The sequence below is a fragment of the Sinocyclocheilus anshuiensis genome, unplaced genomic scaffold (assembly GCF_001515605.1).
Source record: "Sinocyclocheilus anshuiensis isolate Anshui unplaced genomic scaffold, SAMN03320099.WGS_v1.1 scaffold813, whole genome shotgun sequence".
Lineage (NCBI taxonomy): Eukaryota > Metazoa > Chordata > Actinopteri > Cypriniformes > Cyprinidae > Sinocyclocheilus > Sinocyclocheilus anshuiensis.
In genome coordinates, this window is record NW_015540942.1 from 2,058,605 (window position 1) to 2,086,186 (window position 27,582).

Consider the following 27,582-nt stretch of genomic DNA (forward strand, 5'->3'; position numbering starts at 1 on the left):
TTACAAGAAAAAACTGCTCTTAAACTGGGTGTGTGACAGGTATGGCTGTGGAATGGGGTTTGGCTGAGGAAAAATTTTCAGTCTAAAGATTTTTTTTTGCTTTAACCCCTGTACTTAAATACCCCTGTAAAAATATCTAAACCTTGACAAATGTAGTCTTTTAGAATGTCTAAATATATATCTAAATGCAAAACCTGATTAAATGAAGAAATTATGTCTAAAAAACAACGGGAATCCAAAAGCCTCTGTATATTGATATAGGGATACAGGAGGTTATGCAACATTACACAAGTTTTTATTTTTTTAACGCCTCCAGATGGCACAATTCTCACTTCAAAAAATGTGAATGTGATTTTAATGTGAAATATTGTATTTATTAAAAAATAATACAGAAATTAATAAAATATATATTAATTCTAATGGAAAAAATAGCTAATTAAAATTGTATAAATATTGCATAGTATCATGAAATTCCCTCAAAATGATAAATAAGAATAAAAAAATATTATTGAACAAAAATGTATTAGATTGACTTTCCTGAAAAAAAAAAAAAGTTACTTTTTGAGGCTTGGGTCACTTTTGACCGCGAAGGAGCCAAGTGCGACTCCCAAAGGAAGAGGCCCAGAGGGTTAAACAACACTGCGTCGTCAGTGTTGGTAAAGTTCCCATGAAATAAAAATGAAAGGTTTTTGGGTGTTAGTATCAATATGTTAGTCTTAAGGTTATCTATAAGGCAGTGTGCTCCAAAACAGTGACAAAATTCGCATTTAGAAGATACAAGCATTCAAAGCTTGCAGTTCGTCACTTCCGCCAAAACGGCTCAACAATTTTTATTTTGACGTCACATCATACTTCAGCTTCTCATCAAACTTTCTGTCCAATCAAATGCTCTCTAGAATACGAAGCGCCCGCCCCCTACACTATAAAATAGACGCTGAAGCCGCGGCTGAAATCGGTCTCTTGTCCACAGAATTAGTATTTTCTGTACAGTGAATGGCACGTAGTGCACTATATAGGGGACAGGGAACGATTCAAACAGTGTAAATATGCTTTCCATTGCGGAAAAAACAAGTCTGGTTTCGCGCTGTGTAACGCTAACCACCGGACCGCATACACACTCTGCTCCGGTACAGAGACACGATAGCACGGCGCGGATCACAAAGTGTATCGGAACTATTTGAATTCTACACAGAATGCTATATTTTATAGCAATATGGATGAGATTGTGGCTGGCATACCCTGTCAAATGCGGCATTACGGAGCTCAACGGCTCTGGCTTCTTCTTCTTTTTGTTCAATGGCCGTTCACTCCTTAGGAGTATTACCGCCACCTACTGTATATCTTGTGCACATGGGTGATGAATCTGTACTGAAGGGAAAAAAAAGAAAAGAAAACCCAATTTGTAATGCCCCACCCACCCCATAAGATCAGAGCCCAAGCTTCAGCTGGCGCTGCGTTCAGCTCCTCCAGCTTCCACACTGTGCTCCTCAACCTCCGAGATGGGCAGAAGCATCATGATCCTCTGAACGGCTCTAGCCCAAGCTGTGATATAAACAAAAACTCTATTGGCTATTTTAAAAAGGGGCGGGGCTGCTTGATATGTCCCGCCCTGTCTTCCTGTTTCAGTTAAAATGACGTCAACACATAGAGTAACGCTGCGTGTTTCTAAGCATTTCAGGGGACCTTTAACATTAGGCTATATGAAAAACAAGCTCAAATGGAGTTAACAAGGTTTTTGGCCGGCGAATGAGGAGATCTGTGTTTTGTCAATAGAACGGCCGCATCTGAGGCAAGTGCATCGCATTATACCCTTTCATCAACTTTTACAGGTTATATAACGTTTATTGTTGCTATATGGGCACTTCGTTTTTCTTTAATTTCTTTTGTTTAATACACTTGGCCAAAATCTCATGATATAAACGATTAAGCGCTTATGCACGGGATATTTAAAATGTACAAAAGTATAGCCTATTGGCTAGACGGCAAATAACCTACTTCTCCGCTTTTCAAACACATAAAAACATTAGTCTTTAGACATAGTGTTTGAGTAAAGAAAATGCTGTAATATTCAAACATCAGTTAGCTATTTATTTACCCTTGCATTGTGTAAGGAGTGAAATTATTTCCTCATGAATCCAAAACATCTGGAACTCACACACGTCAAGAACTCACACAAAACAGATGCCATGCAGCAAAACCATAAAACTAATCTGGAGAAGAGATCTCCAAAGAGGGCAAACAACACCTCTCTCCTTGCTCATTTACGACCCCCTTCTACCCCTGCCCTCTCTGCCTCTCCCTCTTTTCCCCCAAAAGGTTTCACTCAAAGTTCATTAAGAATATGTATACCACATATCATGTATCTTGTGAACCTGTTGTTTTTCCCCTTCATGTTTGGTATCGTTCTAAAGGTCTCTGTGCGATTGGTAAATTGGTCTCCATTTTACAGTAGTCACTTATATTATGAGAAAGACTGAAAACTCTGGAAGAATTCTGTTCTGCTGCTGAGGGGTGTGTCTGCCTCAGGGTCTATGAGAATGTTTATCTATCTACAGCCAGATGTGACCCTGGGTCACGAGAACCTAAGTAACCAAAAGGTATTTTATGTTTTTACAACTGATTTGAAGATTTCTTTGTTTTTGGTTTGGGTAGCCTATATAAGGGAAGTGACAAAACATTACTGGGGATTCTGTAGTCAGAAAACCCCTGCAGCTTATGTGAATCTGGAGCTCTGCACTAGAGCTCACATACTGCTGTGTGTCTCTCTGCTGTCAGGTATGCATTTCGTTTTTATTCAAAAATGTAATTGTGTTGAACACATTGTGCCCACAGAACACACTGTATAGTTGTTTGTGCTACTAAATGTGCACATAGGCTAGTTAAGTTTATTCTTTAAAACACGACTGCTTTGCTGTAAGTGTTCTTTGAAATGCTTAGGTAAAAGGTTGTATAGATGCTATGCATTCTAGACCATGAGCCTTGTGTTAAAATTAGGATAACTGTTACATGTGTGACTGTTACATTTGTTTGTCTCCTGTGGAACACATGGCTATTCCCCATATAGCTACAGTATGTGCAGGAGCAGGGTTGCCACGCGGCTACAATGTGATTCACAATTGCATTATCCTTTCTAAATTGGCTTCTAATTGTTTCATTATGTAATTGGCATGATACAATTTTACCTGACTAATAATAAATTGTTATATTTTATTTATTTTGATCTCTTCTGAAATCATGATTATTTCTAGATTAAAATCGTAGTCTGGTGTTTCCAGATGAGTGAAGTGGGGGCTCATCATTAGGGATCTTCTGATTTCTGTCTGTCACTGACATAGCAAGTTACAGTTTTTCGTGATTATAGAAAAAATACACTTTTTGTTATGTGCTAGCTGGGTGCAGCCTATTTAAAGGCATTACAATCACCCTGTATCCTCTGAGTAAGATCAGAGCTGTTGGCCAAGTGAATTACTAAGCGACACTGGGTCGTTAATGAACGAATAATCGAAAGTATGGGATTTCCAGAATAATCAAATATCTAAATTAATATACAATCGATATCTGTGATAAGTTTTTAATTAGAAATATTGCCTACATTTAATGATCACTTGAAACTGGAGTCAGATTGAACACGGAGCTAGACTAAAATTAAAATTAAACTAAATCCTGATAAATTCAGAGGCCCAAGTAGAAGACCAAACACGCATGAAACCTTCGACCAGGCCGCTGGATTCCGCTTTTAGGGCCGGCGGGTGGATTCTTACGGTTGCGAAAAAGCGGAGATATAGCTGTCTCCTCCAGGCTGTGCGCGGCGCGTCAATCTGAATGGAGACGGGGTGAAGTTACGAGGTTTTGCTGAGAGCTTGAGGATCCAATGGCGTTACGAAATTTAACTGACAAGCTCTTTGTAATACCTAGCATTGGTTAAATATTTGTAAAACCCTCTGATTTAAAATAATAATAACGAATTACAATAGAGATATGAAGTTTGGATAATTTTTCACGGCACACCTGACTGGGCTAGGATATGGCAACTGCCGTACTCTGCCATACGGAAACGCCGCCCCTGGTCGTGTAACAGCTCTCTCTTCAGTGAAAACACATCATCTGTTGTATTAATAAAATAAAATATTAAACATTTAAAATAATGTCATGTAGTCTGTTAGGCCTTAATAGGAGCAAATAGTTTGTACATTGTCTGTAAATTGTCATAATTTTGTATTAGGCTAATTAAAATATCTTTCACAAACAGCTACATATCTGTCTGTGTTTAAGTGTGTAATGTGTGGAAGGTAAAGCAAGCAGACAGGGACCTGGATGCAGGGTGTGGCACCATTATACACATGCAGGCACCATTACATTACATTCCTGACAAAAAACAAAAGAAACACAAGGACTGTATACACAGGGGGCTAATCAAAATAACAAGACACCTGGGGAGACTAATCAAGGGGAACCACTGAACAATCCCCACACAAGACAACACATGTAACATATATGTAGTTGGCTTGCATTTATTGTAGGTATAATTACAGTACAGTTCTTGACATCCCACCTCAGACCTCGCTGATTTTCAAACACTCGTTGTAGCCCTAACAATAATGTAGGCCTACACTTGTTAATGTGTTTATTCTTGTTGGCACTTTTTTTTAAACCCTCTGGTTGTCACAATTCGCTGCCGGAAGGAACGCAGGAGATGCAGAGAAGCATTAAACAGTCTTTTAATGATCAGACACAGGGGTAAATCCACAGGAAGGAAGAATGACACACGTAGCAATATAACATGTAGACCCGACAAATGAGAAATGCACAGACAGGAGCTCTTCTACATGACGACATAAGGGAATTGGGAGGAACACAGGTGCACAGACTTACTAATTAGACATGGGAGGAACTGGGTCACGGAGCACATGGGGAGAGAAAACACACACAACAGTCCAAGGGCGTGACACTGCGGCTCCTTGCATGGCAGTCAAAACCTTTTTTTCAATTAAATGAATATACTATGTACAAAGTATAATGTTTTTAACTTAATATTTAGTATTTTTAGGGGATTTTATGGTACTAAATTATATTCATGCAGTAGTTTTTTTTATCCATATTACCTGTTAACCCCTTTTTGAGCATAGACCTGAAAATGAAATTTCAAACTGAAACTGCTGTAAATCTTGATTTCTTTGGAGTGCAGACTGAAATTGTGTCTCTTTTTAAAGAAGACACTTAGCAAATTATTGATAAAGTGAAAAAAAAGTAAAATTCTAAAAAGTTATAAAAGTTTAAGGTCATTGTTTTGACAAATGCACAAAAATACTATTTTCAAATTTTGTATGACATATATATTTTCCATAACATGTTTTACTCGAACATCATAAATCTAAAACAGTTGTGTTCTACATTTAAGGTTCATATCTCAAAAAATAAACTTTCAATGAGATTTTGTTTGGGTACAGTACCAAACGTTTCCACTAGTGGCAAAATCTTTACCAAGTTTCGTACCATTCTGATGAAGAAAAAAAAAAAGTAAATATTTTGCCATCAAAAATGACTGAAGAGCACCAGAGGGTTAAGAAACTAAATTAAGCATAACAAACCAAACTAACATTAATTGCATGAATAACAATGACACCCCAAAGCTAGCACCGACATATGTATAATTACAAAATAAAGTTAAAGTAGTTAATGTGATATTATAATTATGATTATTTTTCCACACATGTTTCTGTGACAGATCCAGCTGTCTTCTTGTTGAAATAGTGCACTCAACTGCCACACACTATATAAGGCTTAGTGAACGAATTAACAAATGGGTAAGCGATTCTGAACACAGCACCATTTTTTTAGATTTAATAATTTAATTCTCTTTAAAAATATTTATATAGATTTTCAATCTTGGCTGGTATCTTCAGAAGAGTTATAATTGGGTATAAACGCTTTGTTTAAGTAATATTATAGTATTCTTAATACCATTAACATTTACTTTCATTGCTATTGTTCTACATGCCCTGTGAAAATTTACTGAAGTTACTCTAGAGGTCGCTAGCTTCTGTTTTTCTGTGTGCTTCGCATTTATTTAAGTGGATCCATTAACCAGGATGACATAGTAGAAACAGTCCATTTGTCTGGATAAAGCAGACTTTTTTTTTGAGTCCATTAAAGAATGCGCTAATTGTCAATTTTAGATTCTCAAGGGACAATGCAGACTAATGTATTTGAGTATATTGGTTTAATACCCAATTATTATGTTGTTTCTGACTTAATATTGCTGTTATGATATAAGTATATGATTACTCATTGGTGTTGTCCTTTCTTAAATACTTTCTCTTTCGTCTCTGCTATGTTTCCTGTGTTACATCCAGCAAGGCAAAGTGTCTTGGCTTATGGAGCTGAACTCTGACGGTTAACAAAGCAGCGTAATGAGTGGGAAAGTCTGGACGTTGATCACTGTGAGTTATTATCAGTCTTTGCTAATGTGTTAGTGCAAGTCCTTGGAATGAAATGTTTAAGCCTTTTAGTGAGGTGTTGTGTGGCTGCAGTTTATTTTTTATTGCACTATGTTAAAGATAGCCCATGTAAATTGTATTACAAAAATACAACAGTGTTTCCATAAGATACATAACATACGATGAATTATTTTAGATGACAGTTGTCCAGAGCTGGGACTTGATTTTTGGCATTTCCTTCATAGGCAGTTTCATTCATCACATATATTCATGATATCCAATCCGGGTGTATGCAGCACGATGTTAAAGCACATCTGGTGAGTCTATCCTTCAATGTTTTTGCGACTTTCTGCCTATATCACTCCCAAGTGAATCTGGAGCTTGTTGCTTTTCATCCTGCACATTTCTGAGTTTTTAACTTGGGAAAGCATCTTGCAACAATGTGCAAATTTAAAATGTTTTCTAAAAAAGTGTTACAGCCATAATGTTAAGTCATGTTATATGCAGATAACAAGCAGTTAACATCTCACAATATGTAGTTGTTCTTACATTCTTACAACTAAGTGTTTTATTTTTTGACACGTTACTTTCCTTATGGTGGGGAAAGGGCTTTAATGCTGGATGACAAATTAAGCTTAGACATTTAATACACTAGACAATAGCGTACATAGTGCCTAGTATAAGTTACTTTACATTAGTAAGTTACATTAGTCTTATCTTGTCCCTTATCTACACTTTTTCATAGCTGTATGAAGCATTTGATTCAAATTAGTCAGTTGTAGTGTTCTGGTGCCATGACCCCTAAAGTGTAAATTGTTGTCCCTGACTACCCGTTTTTCAATAATGTGCTTGATTTATGTCTCTCGTAGCACTGGTCCTAAGGTCACTAAGGTTCCATTTATTAACCTTAGTAAACAATATAAAATGAATTAAAAAATATCTCTAGAGCATTTATTAATCTTGGTTAATGTTCATTTCAACATTTACTAATATTAAATTCATCTGTTAGTATTATTTAATGGACCTGAGCTAACATGAATTAACAATGAACAGTTGTATTTTTATTAACTAACATTAACAGTAACTAGTTACTGCCCAACACTGCCGACTATATACTGACTGTACATGAGTCCTTAAATATGTACATACTCTATCTTCTTTAAATCTGCATAGGATGACCTGTTGTTGGAAGAGCATGTGTTTGAGATTAAGGTGTTCTCACCTGAAACAAAGGTAAGATTACTTTTATTTACTTATTAACTTTATTTAACTTTATTTACTTTTAATATTAGTGGTAGTAGTAGTTGGATAATGTGTTATCATAAGCACTATTAGCTTCTTTAGATGTTTCTTGTTATTTCAGATGTATTGCACAGAAAAAGACAAACATAATAATTATAACGATTTATTAACTTGAGCTACAAAACTGCATTTCTCTGTCAGTCTATGCTGGTATGAATTTTAGTTTAAATAATTGAGTTTAATAATTAAGGCGAGACACTGCAGGTTAATAGGGTAAAAAAATTAACTAATAGTTATCACCTTACTTACCCAGTTGATTGATTACATTGATAATTGCAAAACATTTTTGTATTACAAGTTTTCTAAAATGTTATGTTTAAATATGCAAATGAGGCATTATTTAATTAAATATGCACTAATTTGCATACATTTCTAGTACAAAAATCTGAACACTGAATTAAGTCAGTTTCAAAATTCTTGTTTAATTTTTTTGACATATTAGAGTCAAATGTTTTTACAGAGGGAATTCTGGGTATCTCTTTTTGTCACTCCATAATTCAGAAAATACTTTGAACAGCCAGAAAACAATATATTTTCACACTTTTTGGGGGGAATAAAATGTTGTATATAATCAAGAAAATTATATATGAACAAATCCCTCCGTAAAAACCTTCAGAATATAGACAGGAATACAAATGTAAAGTTTGGTGTGTGTAAGTGCTACTGAAGTGGAGATTTATGGCTCAGTGTTGGAGAAAAAACTCATTTTGAGAAAACGGCCTTTAAAAAGATGTATTGTAATTGAAATTTATTGACACAAATAGATAAAGTGCTATAAAAGAAACATTTAACAGTGTCTTTTGGATGTTTTCTTTCCACTAGTCTGAAAAAAACACTTTATGAAAAACCAAAAAGCCCAAAATCTCATAATTGACAGGTGCATGATAAAACAGTGTTTTTGCCTGCAATGTCTCCCCTTAATAATAGTTATGTTATGGTTACAATATTTTTCTGACTGTTTTCCCAGGAACACAAGCTTCTATCAGTAATAAACACCTTGTGTTCAACCTGGACTAATAACAAATTTAAGGACATGAATAAATTAAAAGTGCTAGAAACTTTTCATATAATGCTGTATAATGTGAGTATACTGCTTACTCTATCATATTCTGTCATTCTGTTTCAAATATCAAATAGAATCAGTTCTGATTGCATTGTTTCCCTATTTCTCTCTATAGCTAGACAAAAATTGTACAGACTTTTGTGCTAATCTCAATTGCACAGATGCGTACACAGTACGCCGCATTGACACAAACACTTTTGGAGAAATGTACAAAAAATCTTGTGATGGATCAGTATCAGGTATGGACATTCAACCTTTCATCATTTATGCTTTTTCTTTAGTCTTGCCCATCCTTAATTTATTCATAATATGAACAATGGCCACCATAGATCTCTGGCAAGGCAATACTCTGTTGCTGAAGGCATTTAATTAAGACAGAATATTTAATAAACCAACATGCAAAATTACATGGAGTGGTATGTTGAATGTTATGAACAATACATGTTTGAAAATGCAGATTTTGCTCACTTTCTCTTTTTTCTACTTAGACCTGAAATGTCCATCAAATAGTAAGTTATTTGACATTATCTCACTTAAATATCCATGATGCATCTTTTTGTCTACTCTTTGTAAAAAAAGAGTCAATTTTTAAACTGACAAAAAGGAACATGTTAACGTTAAGCAATAGCTGATAATTTTTTTTGCACATGCAAAAACTGTGATTTTAAAATGATGGGTAGTGAAATTTGGTCTGGATGTTTCTAGTAGCTCTTACTATCATTTTAATAATTGCAATGAAACTGATTTCTTTAGCTCTCTAAGCACACACAGAGTGTTGTAGTACAGAAATTGTTGCATTAATCTGTTGAAACCTTTTGTAATATATCATGTTTTGTAATTACACAGGTACAACCATCAATCCAACCACTGAATTCAGTAAGCTGACTCAGTTTCTTATTTCATATTCACATCTCAAACACACATATTTTAACTGCCAATCAGAACTATTTAAATTAAAAACAGATCATTAGTTCATGTACATTCAAATATAAATATTTAAAAAAATATTTAAATCAAAGGTTCAGTCAGCTCTAACTATTTGAAAGTACATGACCTAAACATCTGCTACTAAACAGACATAATTATTAAATAGTGACAACAAGCCAAGTATCTCTAGTTTTGACAACCATGTTTGCTGAAACAGATGCAAACCTGAAGATAATGTGAGGGAAAAGAAAGACGTCAGATTCAAAGCTTTCTGAGCACATGCGTGGTATTATAGCTGTATTGGTCTTTTGAAGCTAAGTGTAATATAATCTTTTTTCTAATTAATCACATAGGCTCAGCATTTTTAACGACGGTCAGTTTAATCACCACAGATCATGAAAGTAAGCAAATTCAATATTGCATTTCATATTCACATCAACACAGATTACAGGACAGATACTTTGTCTGCCACGTGAATCAGAGTTTTTTGACATCAAACCACATTTTCTAATCACATAGGCACAACAGCTTTAACAACGGTCAGCCAAAACATCACTGCTCCTGAAAGTAAGGATCCCATCAAACTTCTCCAATTAAGTACATACAGAGTATTTGCATATAATACACTGAGCATTTAATCCCAGTTTTGTTTTTTAGAAAATGTAGTACAAATTTGACAATATTTAAAGAAACCAATAGATATTTAACTGGAAATATCCTTGATTTCTGATTATATGGTAAGATCAGTCTTTTATGGCCTTATTGAACTGTTTTTTTTTTTTTTATATGAGTATGCAATATTTTGCAGATTTGACAGCAATTTCATCGGCACGTACAGAAACCATCAGTAAGTTTGTCTCTTGTGAGAGCAGCTTCATCTGTAATGAGCAGCATAATGCCTTCAGCATACACGCAGTGGTCGGTTTCATATTGTGCATTTAGAAACGTTCAGCACCGGTGCAGTGTCTTTATTTCAGTTATCTTCCCATTAGCTTGAACCCATCTGACCCTTTCTGTTTTACAAGGCCTTATAGCTACAGAAATGTTGCCATCTGCCTGTTTTTGTTGTTGCTATTTGCACAATTCTCACCTGTTTTTGAAACACTCATTGCACAATTAAACTCACCATTTATTCGTCATTATGAAGTCCATGTATACAAACTCGTACGCTGTGACTTGATGATAATTGGCAGATTAAATATAGCAGGTGCACCTAATGAAGTCACCACAGCTTGTGCATTGTCACTAATTACTAATTTTACTAATACAGCTATATATTTACTAATTACAAATCATTTTGTACATTGCAATAATTACTAATAGTTTTGTGAAATAAAATCTAATACTGATTGTTTTCATCATAATCTTTAATATCACAAGCCAACAAACTACTTTTTTTATATATTTTATTTTGAATGATATATATTCATCTTTTAGGTTGACATTGGCTTGTATATCTCATGTTTTTATATGGTTTTCCCTTTTATTACAGTTCAAGCATTAAAAGATGACAATCAGAATCTGTGGGGTAAGTGTGAGATCTGTGGGTCTTTCTGACCAATTAATTTTGCTTTCCAGTCTTCTCTTTTCCTACAAGTCTCTTTATAAACTAAATTCCCCCCTCCCCCCTCCAAGCTGCCATTAAAACGTGTTCTGGACTCCTGGTTGTGTCGTTTCTGCTGAATATTGTTTTACTCCTCATGGTGGTTCATGTGCGCAGGAATTCCAAGGTAAAATGATCTAAGCATTAATTTGGTTTGTGAATTTATATAAAATTAAAGCAGGTTATTTTGTATTTGGGTAAGGGGGTGTGGTTTAATTTCAAACCATTACTTCTCACTAAGTCATCTATCCATAATACTGCTTTCTCCATGAAAAATTGTTTTGTCTGAATATAAGAGAAATATGCACAGATTAAAAGTGAAAACAGTCTAAAACGGTTCTAAAAAAAATTGTAGGTGGATTTTAATGTAAGAGGATAGCAGGGGATGGACTTTCACTGGAGGAAGCATTATTATGGATTACAGATATTTATTTATTATGGTTTGTTTCTTTAAATTTTTAATTAAATGGAAATGCTTAATTTGCTCACATGGCAATCTTTTATGGCATTATTTTAAGTGTTAACTATAAGAATAACGTTTATATCAGTATGTAATATTTTGTTTATGTAACATTTTGAACCTTTGTTAATGAATGTTAATTTGTCTCTTATGAGAGCAGCTTCATAGCATAAGGCCTTCAGTATACAATCAGTGACCTTTTTATCATGTAATAAAGAAAAACAAATATTTTTCTTACAGAAGAAAATAGCCAGAGAGGTGAGGCACAATCAGTTAGAAGATAGACTGATTTAGGTAACACCAACTTTTTTTTGTAGATTTTGGGAAATGGTTCAAATGAGCAGGATGTATATTAAGCTTTTTTAGTAGCTGTCTTGGACATTAAGCCATGTATACATGAGGAGAATGTCAGATTAATCACATTATACTTCTTTCCTCCTCTTTTTCCTTGCAGTAAATGACCATTTTAGCACTGCGGTAAGCTGATCTTTTTGTCACTCATCTAATTTTTAATCACTGAGATTCTGTATATATCTAATCTTGTTTGTTTTTCTTGTTCAAGTTGGTTGCTTGTTGAAGTTTTTCTCCAGTTACATAATCATTCTCCAGTCATCAGTTGCTGCTACCACAATCTCTATGCATGCCACAGTGCTGTCTTTGAATCTGTGACTGGCAACCATCCTAATATATGCAGCTTGTTATATTAATATACTCAGTCATGTCCACACAGATTGTGTATTTTACAGTTTCTACTTGTGCTTGTCTTGAATGTGGCTCCGTAACTGTTATCTTTCATCTATTAAGTACCTCTGTTCATGGTTTTCTGACCTAGAATCATATGGAATAAAATGGTCTGTCTGTCCAGCCCACAGGTTGTGGGTTATGTTTTAAGAAATACTTTAAATATACCATAATCTGAAATAGATTTTTAACACTTTATTTTATTAATCTTAGTATTTATTATCAGTTTTTAAATGATCTATTTACCCATCCCCGGTTCGCTTTGTTCTGTATATTATATATTTTTGTTCACACAAAAATATCACAACCAGTACAGAAATTATTGGGAAAAAAGATCTGTGACCTTTAGCATTCAGGTCCTGAATGGTTGTGCCAGACAGTTTCTTTTGAAAGGAATGATGGGAAAGAAAAGTATTTATTTACATCTAAGATCCCGCTGCAAAATTTTGCATATTTTGCTATGTTTGCGTGTAAGAGAGGACATGCAGAATTTATTTCTGGGTATCTCAGAATGTACATTTTATGTTAATGATATTTGTGCTTTTGTGTAAAATTGACAATTGTTTGCTGCAAAATGCACCCAGTAAAACAGGAAATATGATCATGTGTATCTTAGACCTTATTAAATGGCACTGAAAAGTTCTCATTAAAAAAAACTGAATGGCATGTTCATTATACTATAGTCACTATATAGTCTTTGTCTTCATTACCAAGAAGTGGTATGTGTTCCCTACTATATCCTCCAGGGACCCAGGCATAGTCTTTTGTCCTCTGCAGAGAACATTATATTTTACTGAATTTCTCTGAGACCGCAGATGCCCACTGATCTCTATAATGACTGGATTGCTCATTGCTTTTTCTTCTAAACTGCCATTCTGCTGTGTAGCCACTGGAAGTGATCGAGCCGCCATCTTAATATTCCCTACCGGCAGAGAGCATCATAATCACCCGATTTGAAGCATATCTGTCACATGGGATTAGTTTTTAAGATATGTGTATGTAAATAAAATTTTACTTCAGATCTTATCTGCAATGTTTATGGTCTTTTTGGGCAGGATAAGCGATAAATTGAAATTGTTCAGGTGGGTGTGTCTGCTGCACACTTGCCGACAAGGGTAACTGATCTAACACATATTTCTTTATGCACGTAATTATGCAGGAATTCAAGAAATAATAAACGTGAAATATCTATTAGTATCTGAAATTGATTTGAATTTACAATGAATATAATACAAGCCAGATTTATTGAGAGGTGCAAAGAAAAAATTCTTGAACTTTTAAATTTAAAATGGTCTTTTCTGTTCTGTTGCTTTTTCAAATCTGCATCATGTAATTTGCTGCTGTATCAATACAGAAGCATATGTATCGATATGCGTATCAGCAATGCTCCGCTTTAAGTCGAACAGACCTAATGTTAAAACATGTTAGCAACATGTTAAATCATGCTACCAACATGCTAATTAATGGTAAATCATGTTGGCAACGTGCTATGTTATCAACATGTCAAATCATCGGTCTGTCTGTCTGTCTATCTAACTTTCGCACTTTATAATTGTTTCAAACTTCAAGCTTTTACATCTCAGGGTTCTCCTCTGACAGTTCTGTCTGACTTGTCATTGTTCAATGTTTCTTTGTTTGTCTTGTGTCTGAGTGCATGGCTCTGTCTTTGTTTTGGCCATGTGCTCCTCTGGTCCTGCCTCCTTTTTTAGTCCTTATTGAGTCCTCATTTGCCTGAGTGTGCTCACCTGTTCCTCATGTTCTCAGCTCCCTTAATATTGTGTTCTCTTGCCCTCATGTTTTCTTTGTTGTTATACACTTTGCTATGTAATAGTTCTTTGCTGTTAAATAGTCAGTAGCGGACCTTCTTTGTATTTACTTGTAGATCTTGCCTGCCAATCCTCGTTGTGCTTTGTTCATTCCTCTGTTCCTGAGTATCCTGGCTATTGTTTAGTGTTTTCCCTTAATTTTCTCAGTTTTCTCTTGAGCTTTTAGTTTACTTGTATTTAGTTTTCCCTTTAGCTTTCCTTAGTAGTTTGCTTTTTGCCTTTTCTTTTACTAGTTCCTCTGGATTATTCCTAGCATCTCTTTATCAGGTTTCTACTTTATAGTGTTTCTAGTTATTGCTTCGCTTTTGTTTCTGTCTGTCATGTTTGTCGTGTCTCTTGTCTGTTCCAGCCCTGTCCTGCAGGCTGAGCCTCTCTGAACACTTTCTCTTGTGCTGTGTGATCCTGCCTGATCCTTGCTGTTTTCCCCAGTCTTGCACTACCATTCCTTCGCAGTGCTCTAACCCACCACCATCCTGGGCTGGCTCAGGGGCCGCTTTCTCAGACTGCCTGTCATTGTGCCTCGTACCTGCCTATTGTTTGGACTGTTCACCTCCTCTCTCTCAATCTCTCGTCTTGTCGATAAACCCGTTATCACTCATTCTGCATGTAAGTCCTATTCTTTCATGGATCCCTGACATTACAGCTACATAAAACTTTCAGGCTATAGGCTTTTTCAAGGCAACTTAAAGTTTATCAAAGTTTTTGCCCTAGTCATTTATATCTGGCTAATTTTCAAACTGTTTGTCATAAGTAAACGTCCCAGGAATACATTATAGGGTTTCAAATAAGCAAGTCAGACTTTTGGACAAACATGTATATCCTCAAAATGCCTGATTAACAAGAAGTCAATAGGGAGCAAAATTATAGATCAATATTCCTATGAAATATTACTTTCTTATGAAAATGTTGCTACGTTTTACTTCCATTATTACACTTCTTTTCTCATTACATGTTGCCCCCAAGAACACATTAATATGCAAATTAGATAATGTATAGATAATTTGCATAGATTGGGAAAACAAATTTATGGATATTTTACACAGATATTGCATAAAGTAAAATAGTATATCAAATAATTCTGTTACATCTTTCATGTAACATAGTTGAGAATCATCTGTACAAAGTTAAAATAGTAAAAAATAGCCTGAAACATAAAAATTGATTTAAAAATAAATAAATAAAATAAAACATTGTTTTTGCCTTAACTGGAAAAAGAAGTGTTGAAAAGTTTTCTGTTTCGACTGTATTACGTTTTATTTAATTAAATCAGGCACCTACCACAGTGGTGTCCGGAGCCGTCAATCTAAGCAAGGTACTTTTATTTTGACACCTACAAGAAAGGCTGCGCTAACGTCATGCTAAACAGCACATACTGATATGATTATTACATATTTTATTGAATGTCTAAGTCGCTCAGTGAGTATGTCATTCTGTACACATGCTATTTGGTTTCATATCCGCATGTTCTGCATTCTTAAGCGTGCGTGTAACGCGAGCTTTTAGTTAATCTTCATACGGTAGCAGTTTAGCCATGCATGTGTGTCTGTGCACTCCGTGACACTTTAGATAGATATCTGTTCAGATTACATACTTCAACTTTTTGTGTTGTGTGTCATTATAAAATTTGCTGATTTGTCCTGTACCCCACGTGTGTAGTCATGGAAACAGACGCGTCTCTCCTCGGCGTTGAACTAGAGCAGAAACGGCAAGAAGAGCTGTATCAACAATTTTTGCTTCAGGTAACCTCTTTGACACAGCGCAGCTAAAACATTATATACGGTATATAAGTAATAATGTAAGTACTATATTTCGAAGCAGTTCCCAGATATAGATATCATTACACTTTAAAAGTGGACTGTCACAATAAACGTTTCGTTTCATGTGCAACAAAAATGCACATTTAAAGGTATAGTTCACTCGAAAATGAAAATGCTGTCATAATTTACTCATCCTTATTTTGTTACAAACCTGTATTACTGGCTGTCTACTGCAAAACACAAAAGGAGATTAGGGGGGTTAGAGGTTAGGGACTGACAGATCTAAGGTGATGACACACAGGGCAACTTTTTTTGAGCAATGTTGCTTGGGCATTTTCCCATTGAGAATGGGCAACAAATTTCTATCTGGATACTTTAGATCGGCCGTGGGCCCTGTGTCTCACCTGGTTGCCCGTTTATGGCAACATTGCTCAAAAAGTTGCATCGTGTATCATCACCTTCAGTCACATTTTTTATATGGAAATGAATGAAAGTGCATGATGACTAAGTTTGTCAGTCACTTGACTTTCTGCCTAATAACCATTTTCACCAAAACAATTACCATATAGTAGTCCATATAACTTATACGGTATATGCATACTCGTCTGGCATCATACAATAGCTGTGAGGTCCATATTGTAAAAAGGAAATGTTTAATCTTCGGGCGAACTATCCCAGACAGAAAGGTTATGGATTCTGCAGTCTGAATTATCTGATTAAAGGTGGGAATACACTACAAGACTTTAAAAACAGAACAGATTTTAAAACACTAGGCATCATACACTTACTGACTTTGTAAAAACTCACAGAAGAAAGACCGGCCATCACACACTAAACGACCAAGGATCACACACTACCTACCTAACTCCTTGTTTGAGATCCAATATCTCCTTTGTTATTTTTATTAGTCATGCAGGTAACATGTTTGTTTAAAGGGGTCCTATTATGCTTTTTCACTTTTTCAACTTTAGTTAGTCTGTAATGTTGCTGTTTGAGCATAAAAAAGATCTGCAAAGTTACAAAGCTCAAAGTCCACTTCAAAAGGAGATATTTTATTTAACAGAAATCACTTTTCAAAAACTACAACGAACTCGTATTTCAGAAGGCGGGCCTTCATTTGATACAGGAGCTATTCGAGTGTTCATAATGTAAAATATGTAAAAAAATGATGTATTTTTCGAACAGCCTAGTATGAGAGCCTGTTCTCCCCCAAAACAAAATCAAGACTTTGTAAAAGAGCATAATAGGACCCCTTTAAACATGTTTGATATCCTCCAACTGGATGGAATCAAAGTCTGAAGCTAAAAAAGTCTCTAACCATCAAACTATGCGATTTTCTATAAAATCTGTCTTCTCAAATCTGCAGACTGGCTCTGACTTTCGGCAACTAGTGTCAACTTCTCCAGACTGTAAATCAGGCCAAAAATCTGGGCAAAATCGTATGGTGTATTCCAGCCTTAAGCCCACTTTTCCATCCTAAGCACAGAGTATTCTAGTTTTGCATTACATTTCAGACAATATGTAGAATTTGATTATTTTCTTTCCTTTCCCACCCTGTATGTGTCATAAGTCCCTTATTGCATAAAGCCATCTACCGAATGTACAAATGAAAACGTATATCTCTGAAACGGTAAATTAAATTTCATGTCCTTTGGTCACTAAACCCAGTTGGAGAGCTAGTCTAAGACAAAAACATTATTTGTTTTATCCAACCTTACAGACCATGGGAAAAGTGCAAAGCGAAAAGCCCCCCTCCAAAGTCATCTGTCCACAACCAGGTTAGACTCATATTTTACAAACACTTTCTCAGGACTCAGGACATTATATTTGGAGACATTGGTGGTGTTTATGTTTATTATGTAATTAAACCTGTCTGAATTTGTCTGTATATATCTGCTTTATGCCAGGCATGTGTGTGAAGACCTCCTCAGTGTCAGACAAAAAGAAGGTCTTTCTGAATATCTGTCAGTCACAGGTGGTACCGCCCCCTCCTCATCTGTCCCAGGAAGCACTCGTGGATCTACTGGAGTCAGAGGACCCGACGAGTTACAGAGTGCCCATGAGTCTCGGCGAGCCGCATACAGAAGTGGACAACAGTGAGACATTCACATTTTCACATTTACTCCATTCACCTTTTATTATCGTTTCCATAATCCAAACTGAAATATATTGTTTTAATTCAAGGCGTAGTCTAATCTGGTTGACACAAATCACCAAAAAGCAAGGAAATAACCAAAAGGAAATAACTGTTCCAAATGGCGTCATTAAATGTGAATGGCAAAACCGACACCTTAAGCTACAATGAATGAAAGGAAGTAGATTTGCATTCAAAATATTCGTATGTTTGCCAGGCTCACAAGGCTGTACTGTGTATGATGTCGTGATCAACGATGAGTTCTTCCAGAAATGTCAGGTGTGTGTCTTGTATGTGAAGGTATGCACTGAAAGTACCTCAGAAATATGTGACTGCATTCATGGCTATCACTGTATATGTTTGCACCCAACAGAAAGATACCCTGTTCCAGCAGTTTCTTATTGCAGTTTCTTTGGAGGGACTGGAAAACAAATACAACCTTGAGTTGAGCAGAGGTCAGGCTAAATACAGCACATCTGATACTTATTACTCTGCATGAGGGTCAGAAATTAACTTTTCCATTAAGGGGCAATATTTGCTGTCTGGAATTAATTTCCATTTACACAGTTTAATGCTGCACATGTACATGTATTTACACAAAAATTGCAATTAAAATAGCCTAGAAAAAAAAAAAAAAGGAATTCATTAGAGGGTGAAGCTGCATTATCCTTATTGCTCTTGTTATTGTAATAATCATTACGGTTTTTTTTTATTTCATTTATTAGTTTTTTTTTTGTGGGGGAAAAGCAGGTCATATTCTGGCTACAGACAAAACAAGCTAAGAACTGTTTATGAATTTGTTTATTTAATTTCACAGATTGGAAAATCTAGACTAAAGAAAAGTAATCTTACGTCTTTTCTTATGATGATGAGCTCAACAGAAATGAGGGTGATTGGTTATAATGCTCAACGCTGCAAAACATGCATAAAAAGAAATCTTATGCAACATGAGAAAATCTACTGTAAATGTAATGCCACATTCGACACTTTATTCATTTCACATTTCACTTTAATTGTGACATAATAAATGGCTTAATTGTGCAGGGGCATAATTTTGCCCATCTTATCTTGAATCTGCGGGGGCATTTTGTTCATTTTGGTGGGATTTTTGCCCCAAGCCACCATTAATTTCTGACCCTACTCTGCATCTGTCTAGTTCAGAAAATGCCTCTTCCATGTCCATTGATCCTATCGTGTAATTTCCCCCCCCCCCCCCCCTAATTTATTGGAAGCAGCAGTTTAATTGTTTCAGAAAATTCAGATGTTAGAACAGAACTACATGTTAACACCAGTGTCTATGGTAAAATCCTAAACTGTAAAATGACAGTAAAAACAGCTATTTAAACAACTTTACAGTTAACTGTTATTAAAGGTTTGACAAAAACAAAAGGTTTTGTAAAAAGCACATGCCGCTTATGGAAAAGCAGAAATACATTGGTTACCCCGTGCACCGTATCAAATGCATGTTGAACTTACAGCACATGAAGTAATGGGGTTTGCTGCATTCACTACTCTATCGATTTGAAGAGAGAATGAGAAAGCACAACTGGTATCTGTGTATCAAACCTGCGAAAAATTAGTATTGAAAATATCTGAGAATCAATATGTATTTTAAAAATCTTAATATGAAAATAAACATAATTTGGTTATATTAGATGTGTATTTTAACATTGTATTTAGTATTAAATTGGCTAAAATAGTGACATTCTGCAAACAGCTTTGTCAATAGATGAGTAAACAATTTGAGATTTCAGTTTCTTTGTGAAATGGAAGTAAATTTTGTGTAGAATACATTTTTTTTTTCTTCTGTTTTCTAGATATCAGTATTGGCATCAGCCATTGAACAAATCTCGTCTGACCTTGTAGAAACTAGAATTTTGTTTTAAAAAAATATTTATAAAATACTATAAAACCTCCATTAATTATAAAAATAAAATAAAAATAAATGCAAACAGTGGTATGATTGTTAAATAAGGTGACTTGCCTCTGAACCCAACAAGAAAAAACAACTGAAATGGGCTGACATTTCTGGATCAGTATTGCAAAGGGATGAATTTTGCTTAAAGCAGTTTGTTGCCATTTGCAGCCACAATGTTTATTTTCCCAGCATCAGACAAATTTGTCCGTGGCAGTAAAATCAACCTAGTGGGCGTATAATTGCTGGAATGAGCTTCTGTCCACTTGGTGCTCTGTCCGTCGTGCTGGGTTTTAAGCATCAACACAGATGTATTTATTTGAAATGGAATGGAACCGTTCTAAAAAGAAACAAGTAGTCATTCCAGTAGGTGAATCAAAACATCCTGACAGTGTTGCTGAGGAAATAACAATTGAAATGACAATAACAAGAAATGACTTTTACTCTTATTAGGGGAAATGGGTTCATGTATGAAAAATACTCACCCAGTCACAGAATCCGAAAAGTGTGCCATTTCTTATTTATTTACATCTATTATTTTTTTTAATGCATGTATTTAGACTTCCCTTTTAGACTTCTGAAAAGCAAAGTTTTCGGTTTCAACTTTCTTACAACAGAAGGCCCTCTAGCAATGTTCAAACATGTTGGGTTATACAGCATTGTAACACAATGGATAGTTGTTCATACTTGACATCAGCTCAGTGTGCCTGAAGAAAGGGTGGGATTTCTATACTTTACTTTGACGTTCACTGATTTATTGGTTATTCATCAATCTATAGTAACAACAGTTTGAATGCATAAGTGGTATATTACAGTTAAGCTGTTGAAAAATTCTATGGAATAATTATCTCACATCTCAAGCCCCTTGTGTGTTTGGTGGATTAATATTTTTCTAATGCTACCAATAAGATTTTAAAGGGGTCATATGATGCTATTTAAATTTTTCCTTTCTCTTTGAAGTGTTACAAGCTCTTGCTGCATAAAGAAGATCTGTAAAGTTGCAAAGACTAAAGTCTCAAATCCAAAGAGATATTCTTTATAAAAGTTAAGAGTCAACCACACCCTCCTAAAACGGCTCGTTCTAACACGCCCCCACATATCTACGTCACGATGTGGGAAGATTTGCATAATGCCGCCCAAATGTTCACGCAAAGAAAGAAGGCATAACTTTTATTCTCGCTGTAGTATTGTTGCTGCCGCCATGTCGTGAAGACACGTGTGTGTTTGTGTTCTGTGTGTTTCGTTGTGAAAGCGAAACTACTTTGTTTGGCCTTCCAAAAGAGGACGATATCCGCTTCGTCATGCCTAGAGCTGATGGAAATACATCAACTTCGCGCTGTGGATCGCCGGATTTTATGGAAGACTGTTTCCTGATCCTGGAAGAGTAGACTACAATGTCAGCTGTTCTGACTCACAGACTGTAAATACGTTTTCATTTTAAGGATTTGCCAGCAGTGTAGAGTAGCGCTTGTTGTTTGTCATTTCTCCGATCACAAATGCAGACATGGTTTACATGGTTCGTTTTCATTTTAAGGATTTGCCAGCAGTGTAGAGTAGCGCTTGTTGTTTGTCATTTCTCCGATCACAAATGCAGACATGGTTTTATGTTTACGCGGCGCGATGCAACGCGAAAAAAAGACAGTATAAGTCATTATAATCCGTAATTATGTCCCCACTGAATGCAACAAATGCCTCATTTATAATGGGTTTTAATGTTTTTGTCTCGTCGCTCCAGCCGGGACACGCCATCACAATATGGTAAGGGGCGTAACATTTCCGTCACACGCTTGAGGCATTCGGTCAATCACAACGTACTGGATAGCTGGCCAATCACAGCACACCTCGCTTTTCAGACCGATGAGCTTTGTTAAAATCAACGCGTTTCAGAAAGGCGGGGCATAGAGGAGAAACAATAATGTACAGTATGTGGAAAATAATGTGCTTTTTGAACCTTAAACTTCATAGACAAATTTCATTACATCAAAACACAAAATAATGTTATTTTTAGCAACATCATATGACCTCTTTAACACATATTAAGGTGAAGTCACAGTTCACAGAATGCTGCCAAGTTTGTTCAAAAATCATTGCCACATTTATGGGATCAATTTTCCATCAAAAGTATTGCAGTCACAGATAAAAAAATAAAAATAAGCATGAAATCAAAATGTAAAAACGCAAGTAGTAATATATTGCACAAAATTAAAAAATTAAAGCAAAGTTTTCAGAATAGCAAACAATGGTCACAGATTGAAAATTAACAAGCGTAAATCAAACACATTTAAAAAAAATAAGCATGAATCAAAACTAAACATTTAAAATCATATTGACATATATAAATCATATATTGACAGGTAGACACATATAATGGTGTCCTATGGAAAGATGTTATCCCAGCTGATGGTTACACTGAGCATCAGCAGCTAATGAGTGACATATTGGACAGTATTGGGGTGACGTCAGGTCCCCTCTTCGACTGCTTGGCTGAGGAGGAGCTGTCAATCTAGAACTAGTGGACCAATGATGATGCTTAAGCCTGCCCTGATTGCCCTGCAACTTTGGGAAAGGCAAGCGCAAAACATGGAAATGAGCGAATTGGTCAAGCACCAATTACACTGGTTGCCAGCCGCCGTTAAAAACCAAGAAGAAGAGCGTGAAAAACAGCATAAGAATACAAAAAAAATCAAAATATGAGCAGAAAATGTCTGAGAGCACAAAAAAAACGGAAATATAACCAAGGAAAACACGATTTTGTGTGCAAGTCGGATAATATTTCATTAATATTTAAGTTTTTTCAATATGATTTTAAATGTTTTGATTTTTGATTCATGCTTATTTTGTAATGCGTTAAATTTTTGATTGAAATTCTGAAAACGTCGCTTTCATTTTTTTAATTTTTGTGCTATATATTTTTACTTCCGTTTTTCAATTTTGGTTTCACGCTTATTATTTTTTTGTCCGTAACTGCAATACTTTTGGCGGACAATTGATCCCATACACATTCTGTCTGGACCTGTTCCTAGTTGTCAGTGACACTTTGCCTGTCTGTTACTGTGTGTATGTGTCATGTGATTAGTGATTGAGTTTTCAGTATGTGCGGTCCACTGTTAACATATGCCTCTGCGGCTCATTGCTCTTTTCTGCACCTGATCCCACTGATTGTTGACCTGCTGAGTAGCTATAACTGGAATTCCTCTAATCACTTTGTTCTGTGTGGACAGGCAATCTGACTCCTTTCCTTCATCAACCAAACGGTACGTTTATTTGGAGGTTTTCTTAATGCATTTATAAATTGTTTGGTGTTTCCCTTTCAAATGTGTTTTGCTTTCACTTATGTTTGACAAACCAGGGATGAGTACAAAGACTTTGTTTTGCCTTCATTTGTTGTGTTTAATGTGATATATAATTGGTTGTTGTGAGGCAGAACTTTACCTGTAACTTAATAATTTATGCCTTCATTGTGCTTCATACTCTAGTCCAGAGTTCAGTTTATTAGTGGAGCCCCCATCTGGAAATGCAGAGCATCTGATCGCTGAGATTCTGCTACCTGGAGTGGTGAGTTAATGGAGGTCTGGTTTTGGACTACGTTCAAGCACGTTAACACACAGTACGAGATTCTAGGCTTGACTGTCTTCCTCACTAGATATCTGCTCGCTCTCTTGTTCTGGATTTGGGAGAGGACAGACTAGTGCTTGTTGCTCAACCTTCTCTTTTCCACTTGGATATTTTCTTTCCCCTGCTTATTGACCAAGAAAACAGTGTTGCCCAGTTCAACACAAATACACAGGTAAGTAAGCATAGCATAATTTGCCCATTTAAAGTTTTTTTTTTTTTTTTTTTGTATGGTCTTTTTTTAAACTGTACACAATTACCGCTCTTTGACCCATTATATCTGTGCTGGTGCAGATTTGCAGTATGTCTCATACAGTCTTTTCCTGTTTTCTTTTCAGATGCTCACAGTGACCATGCCAGTAGTGTCTTCATAAAAACTATTGCAAGGCTATTATTTCATAATAAACTTCTTAATTTTGTATACAGAAAGTGTTATGCGTGTTGCTCAATAAGATTTAATCGGTAACTAATTATATAAATGTTATATATATATATATAATATAAATGTTATTCTTTTTAGAGGTGTATAATACATTTCTGACGATGTATTCTTTGTTGCCCTCTACCTTCTGCCAGGGATTATTATAGAACTGTATCCTTTAAACAGCAAAGACATTTTTGAGAAAGACTGTTATGTTGAGATTTTGTTGATGTCAAATGGCAAAAACTGAAATCTCTGGAAGGAAATTCTGTGCTCTGATGAGTGCAAAGGCTCGATGTTTGGTGCAGACCCACAGGAAATATTATTTGTGCATTTGGGGGTTTTCTTAATCAAGAACTAGAAGCTTTGTTGGCGCTTTGATATAGCCAAATGCAATGTGAATAGAAGCAAATTCTGCATGTTCTAGTAAAGTCACATGGAAAAAAAGGTTAGCATTCTTGAAGTATGGCTTGAAAAGCAGCCTAGAGAAACTCTACTTTTAAAAAGAGCTGGAGAACCACTGAACTGGCATTGATTAGAATAAATGTCCAGTAATTGTACAAATCTGTGAGCAATCTAAGGACTGTAAGGACTATGAACCAAATATTGATTCAAGAAAAAATGACTCGTTCTAAATAAATAAATAAATGTTCTTCAATAAAACTATGTTTGACTAGAAAAATATGTTAGTGATTCATGTTCACAGAAAGAAAATAAAGTGACCATTGTAAGACACAAAGCTATTGTAATCTACTGGTAAAAGATTTCCCTTTACAACAAAATAACTGAATCGTAATCTATTAAAGTCTGTTGTATTGTCATCCAGCCAACAAAGGCCAAGTAATTTTCGAACAAAGCAACAATTGTGTGAGCAGAACATGTTGCCTTGGACCTCACTGCATGGATCAGCAACTTTCCCATCTACTGCAACTTCAATCAACTTTCTAATCTGCTATCTGCAGGGTTAGTATTTTGGCTAATTATCTGAATAAAGAAAGGTAGAAGAACAAACAAAACTTTATTTTATATTCCTGGACAATACCTGTAAGAAATGAGAGCCCATCCATTTTCCTCAAAGTTGTCTTAGCCATTACCTTATTTTACATTGGGTCAAATAGAAAATGTCTTCTAGGAAGAATTGTGTCTAAATCCACTGTGCTATTTTTGTTCCCAACTGGCCCTTTGTTTTTTCTGTCTCTTTTTATATCCCTGTGTTTGTTGTGTGAGGTCATTCCCCCTGTCTCCCCTAATCCCTCGTGGTCATCTTTCTGTCCCAGAGTTCATATCTAATCCATCCATGGTCCTATACCGTAGCTGCTAACACCCTCCATCTGTCCCTGTCCTCATATAAAAACAACCCATTGTCCCACATTACAAAGCTCTCATAATTCACGGGGACTCTCCCCTCATTCTTTGTGTGCCAGTGTTTCTTCCTTTTCCGCTGTGAACCCATCCTACCATCACCAAACGGTAAAAGTCTTTTTGTTACTTCTAAAACAATTGCATTTTCAGTCAGTTATTTCCATATGGAGAAAAGTAATTGAATTTTCAGTATAATTCAGTGAATCTGAATAAAAAAATGATGAAAGCAGAAGGTCTGTTGATTTTCAGTTTTTGTGTGCAGTTATAAATAATGTTAGTTTCATCCATTATTGTGTTTGTGTCCTGTACCAGACGTGTGTACTCATTTAGGACTCCAAAATAAACGTAATTAAGTAACTAAGAGCAGAACAGTGTGTAGTTCTCCAATGATGGTCATAACCTGCATACATTTTCCTGGCTTAATTGCCTGTAGTATAGTCTGTACTATTTGTGTAGTGTTTGATGATGTCCTTGACCAAATGATGATTTGATGGAACTATGAATAAAATTCACTTTCAGAGCCATAAAGATTTGCCGTAACTCATGTAAACCCCCCCTGGGTTCTTGGCTAAAATTAACCTGTCAGAATATTGTGGTTAATGCCGCTATGACCTTCCATAACTTAAATGCCCCTCAAACGCCCTCTTTGTCTGCCACTTTCTCATCCTGTTGTTTCTTGCGTCTATCCCTACTTGGGTCGATCCAGAGCGAGTGGTATCTTCTTTTGTATCTTTTGTAATTTGATCATTTCGTGCAGAATTTGCCAGACTCATGCTCTTTAGATGCTGAGAATCTCATTAGCAAAGTAAAAGCAGGGCGAACTGTTGAAAGGACGCTGGTTTTAGATGGGCACTGCATGTGCTTGCAAGCCTTTGTCCAGAGACAGTAAAGTACAAGAGGGGTGGTGACCGCTACATGCCTCATAAATTCTGTCTGGCGATGACACTGTAGCTATAAAATTGTTTCAAATAGTAGTTATGATATGACTGATGTGAAAGATGAGGCACAGGGAGAGGGATCTGGCAGCGGAATGTTAATGACTGCAATCAAACATTGTATAGTCATTAACTGCAATTCCTGCAATCAAATCCAGAATTTACAGTTAGGGAAAACAAGCAAGGCCAATTACAAAGCAGTTTGCTCTCAAGATTACATGCTGCCTTGTCCACTTAGCCTACTTGACAGCTGTGCAAAACAGAACTAGGTGCTACTTGTTCTCAGAGGACAAAATGAGAAAAGAGCATGTCAGAAACCATAGTAAAGTGCAAGGGAAATGGAAGAACCGAACAAAGAAAGTGTCAGAAATCGTATCTCACCCTGTCTTTGTCTGCACATTCCCACCTGCTCTCACTCATCAGTCTTCATATGAAGCATTCAATCAGATGTCAGCGCTTTGGGACAATGGGACGATTTAGATCTGGGGCCGTATGTATAAAGCCGCTCAGAGTAAAATTTGAGTCTTAAGTGTGTCAAAATTCTTAGAATGATGTAATTTTACTCCTATTCCTAGACTTAAGAATAAGTGTGATTCATAAAGGTGTTAAGACTAGGTCTCAGCTCCTAAATGATTTAAGAGAGCTGGAGAGGTCCCCTAAACAAGTTAGGAGTAACAAGATGGCAGCAAAAGGAGGAGACGCACTTTCCAACGAAGATATGACATATTGGAGTTATATGTTGATAAAATGATACAAACTTGATCGCCAAGATAGTAAATTCTTTTTGTAACTGACCAAGTAAGAAATTTAATAACTTCTTCCACTCTACAAATCAATGCTCTAACTGCAGAAATCAAAGTAGTAACATTTTTTTTTGCTGGAAAACTGGAAAAATGCAGCAATGCACCGGTGATGACACAGGGTCTTAAATATTGTGGCACTAATCCCACCAAACACAACAGTGGCCAAAAGTGATGTGTGGAGGTTTTTTTTAATGACCCCAAATATCACTTAAACCATTCAAATATGAGAGAAATAAAACACTGACCAGTGTTGCCAACTGCTTTCAACTGAAAGTAGCTAAAAC

General features: G+C 35.8%; 3 protein-coding genes and 1 long non-coding RNA gene across 7 annotated transcripts in view; all 4 read left to right on the top strand.

Annotated features, from left to right (window-relative positions):
• Nucleotides 1-13,028, top strand: part of LOC107689674 (uncharacterized) — a 23,457-nt gene extending 10,429 nt beyond the window's left edge. Inside the window, exons 3-16 of the mRNA XM_016487790.1 lie at nt 6,354-6,440; nt 6,683-6,754; nt 7,611-7,670; nt 8,707-8,820; nt 8,918-9,041; nt 9,291-9,311; nt 9,649-9,678; nt 10,083-10,130; nt 10,249-10,296; nt 10,538-10,576; nt 11,222-11,257; nt 11,365-11,459; nt 12,247-12,269; nt 12,355-13,028. Coding sequence (XP_016343276.1) covers nt 6,411-6,440; nt 6,683-6,754; nt 7,611-7,670; nt 8,707-8,820; nt 8,918-9,041; nt 9,291-9,311; nt 9,649-9,678; nt 10,083-10,130; nt 10,249-10,296; nt 10,538-10,576; nt 11,222-11,257; nt 11,365-11,459; nt 12,247-12,249 — 720 coding nt within the window. The 5' untranslated portion in view covers nt 6,354-6,410 and the 3' untranslated portion in view covers nt 12,250-12,269; nt 12,355-13,028. The remainder of the gene's footprint in view (nt 1-6,353; nt 6,441-6,682; nt 6,755-7,610; nt 7,671-8,706; nt 8,821-8,917; nt 9,042-9,290; nt 9,312-9,648; nt 9,679-10,082; nt 10,131-10,248; nt 10,297-10,537; nt 10,577-11,221; nt 11,258-11,364; nt 11,460-12,246; nt 12,270-12,354) is intronic.
• LOC107689675 (uncharacterized) lies at nt 4,921-13,086 on the top strand. The gene is made up of 3 exons (XR_001634361.1): nt 4,921-4,932; nt 5,635-5,645; nt 13,022-13,086. It is a non-coding gene; the product is annotated as an uncharacterized LOC107689675 (long non-coding RNA).
• A 2,601-nt stretch (nt 13,087-15,687) lies between these two features.
• On the top strand, nt 15,688-24,197 carry LOC107689694 (PIH1 domain-containing protein 1-like). The gene is made up of 10 exons (XM_016487814.1): nt 15,688-15,775; nt 16,016-16,098; nt 17,837-17,894; nt 18,024-18,212; nt 18,468-18,529; nt 18,624-18,705; nt 23,387-23,419; nt 23,647-23,720; nt 23,809-23,952; nt 24,116-24,197. The coding sequence occupies exons 1-10, from the start codon at nt 15,760-15,762 to the stop codon at nt 24,149-24,151; spliced, it is 777 nt and encodes a 258-aa protein (XP_016343300.1). The 5' UTR covers nt 15,688-15,759; the 3' UTR covers nt 24,152-24,197.
• Nucleotides 24,198-24,315: 118 nt separating this feature from the next.
• Nucleotides 24,316-27,582, top strand: part of LOC107689677 (troponin T, slow skeletal muscle-like) — a 14,538-nt gene continuing 11,271 nt past the window's right edge. For 3 of the 4 annotated variants that reach the window (XM_016487796.1, XM_016487797.1, XM_016487798.1), the window contains exon 1: nt 25,168-25,668. The gene's annotated coding sequence lies outside the window, so the exon portion shown is untranslated. The other variant, XM_016487795.1, reaches the window with a different exon arrangement.

Excerpts from the sequence above, each read along its gene's own strand:
- LOC107689694 (XM_016487814.1), top strand. Across the intron at positions 17,895-18,023 it reads AGTCATCTGTCCACAACCAG|GCATGTGTGTGAAGACCTCC; the intron begins GTTAGACTCATA and ends GCTTTATGCCAG. Across the intron at positions 18,530-18,623 it reads AGTTCTTCCAGAAATGTCAG|AAAGATACCCTGTTCCAGCA; the intron begins GTGTGTGTCTTG and ends TGCACCCAACAG.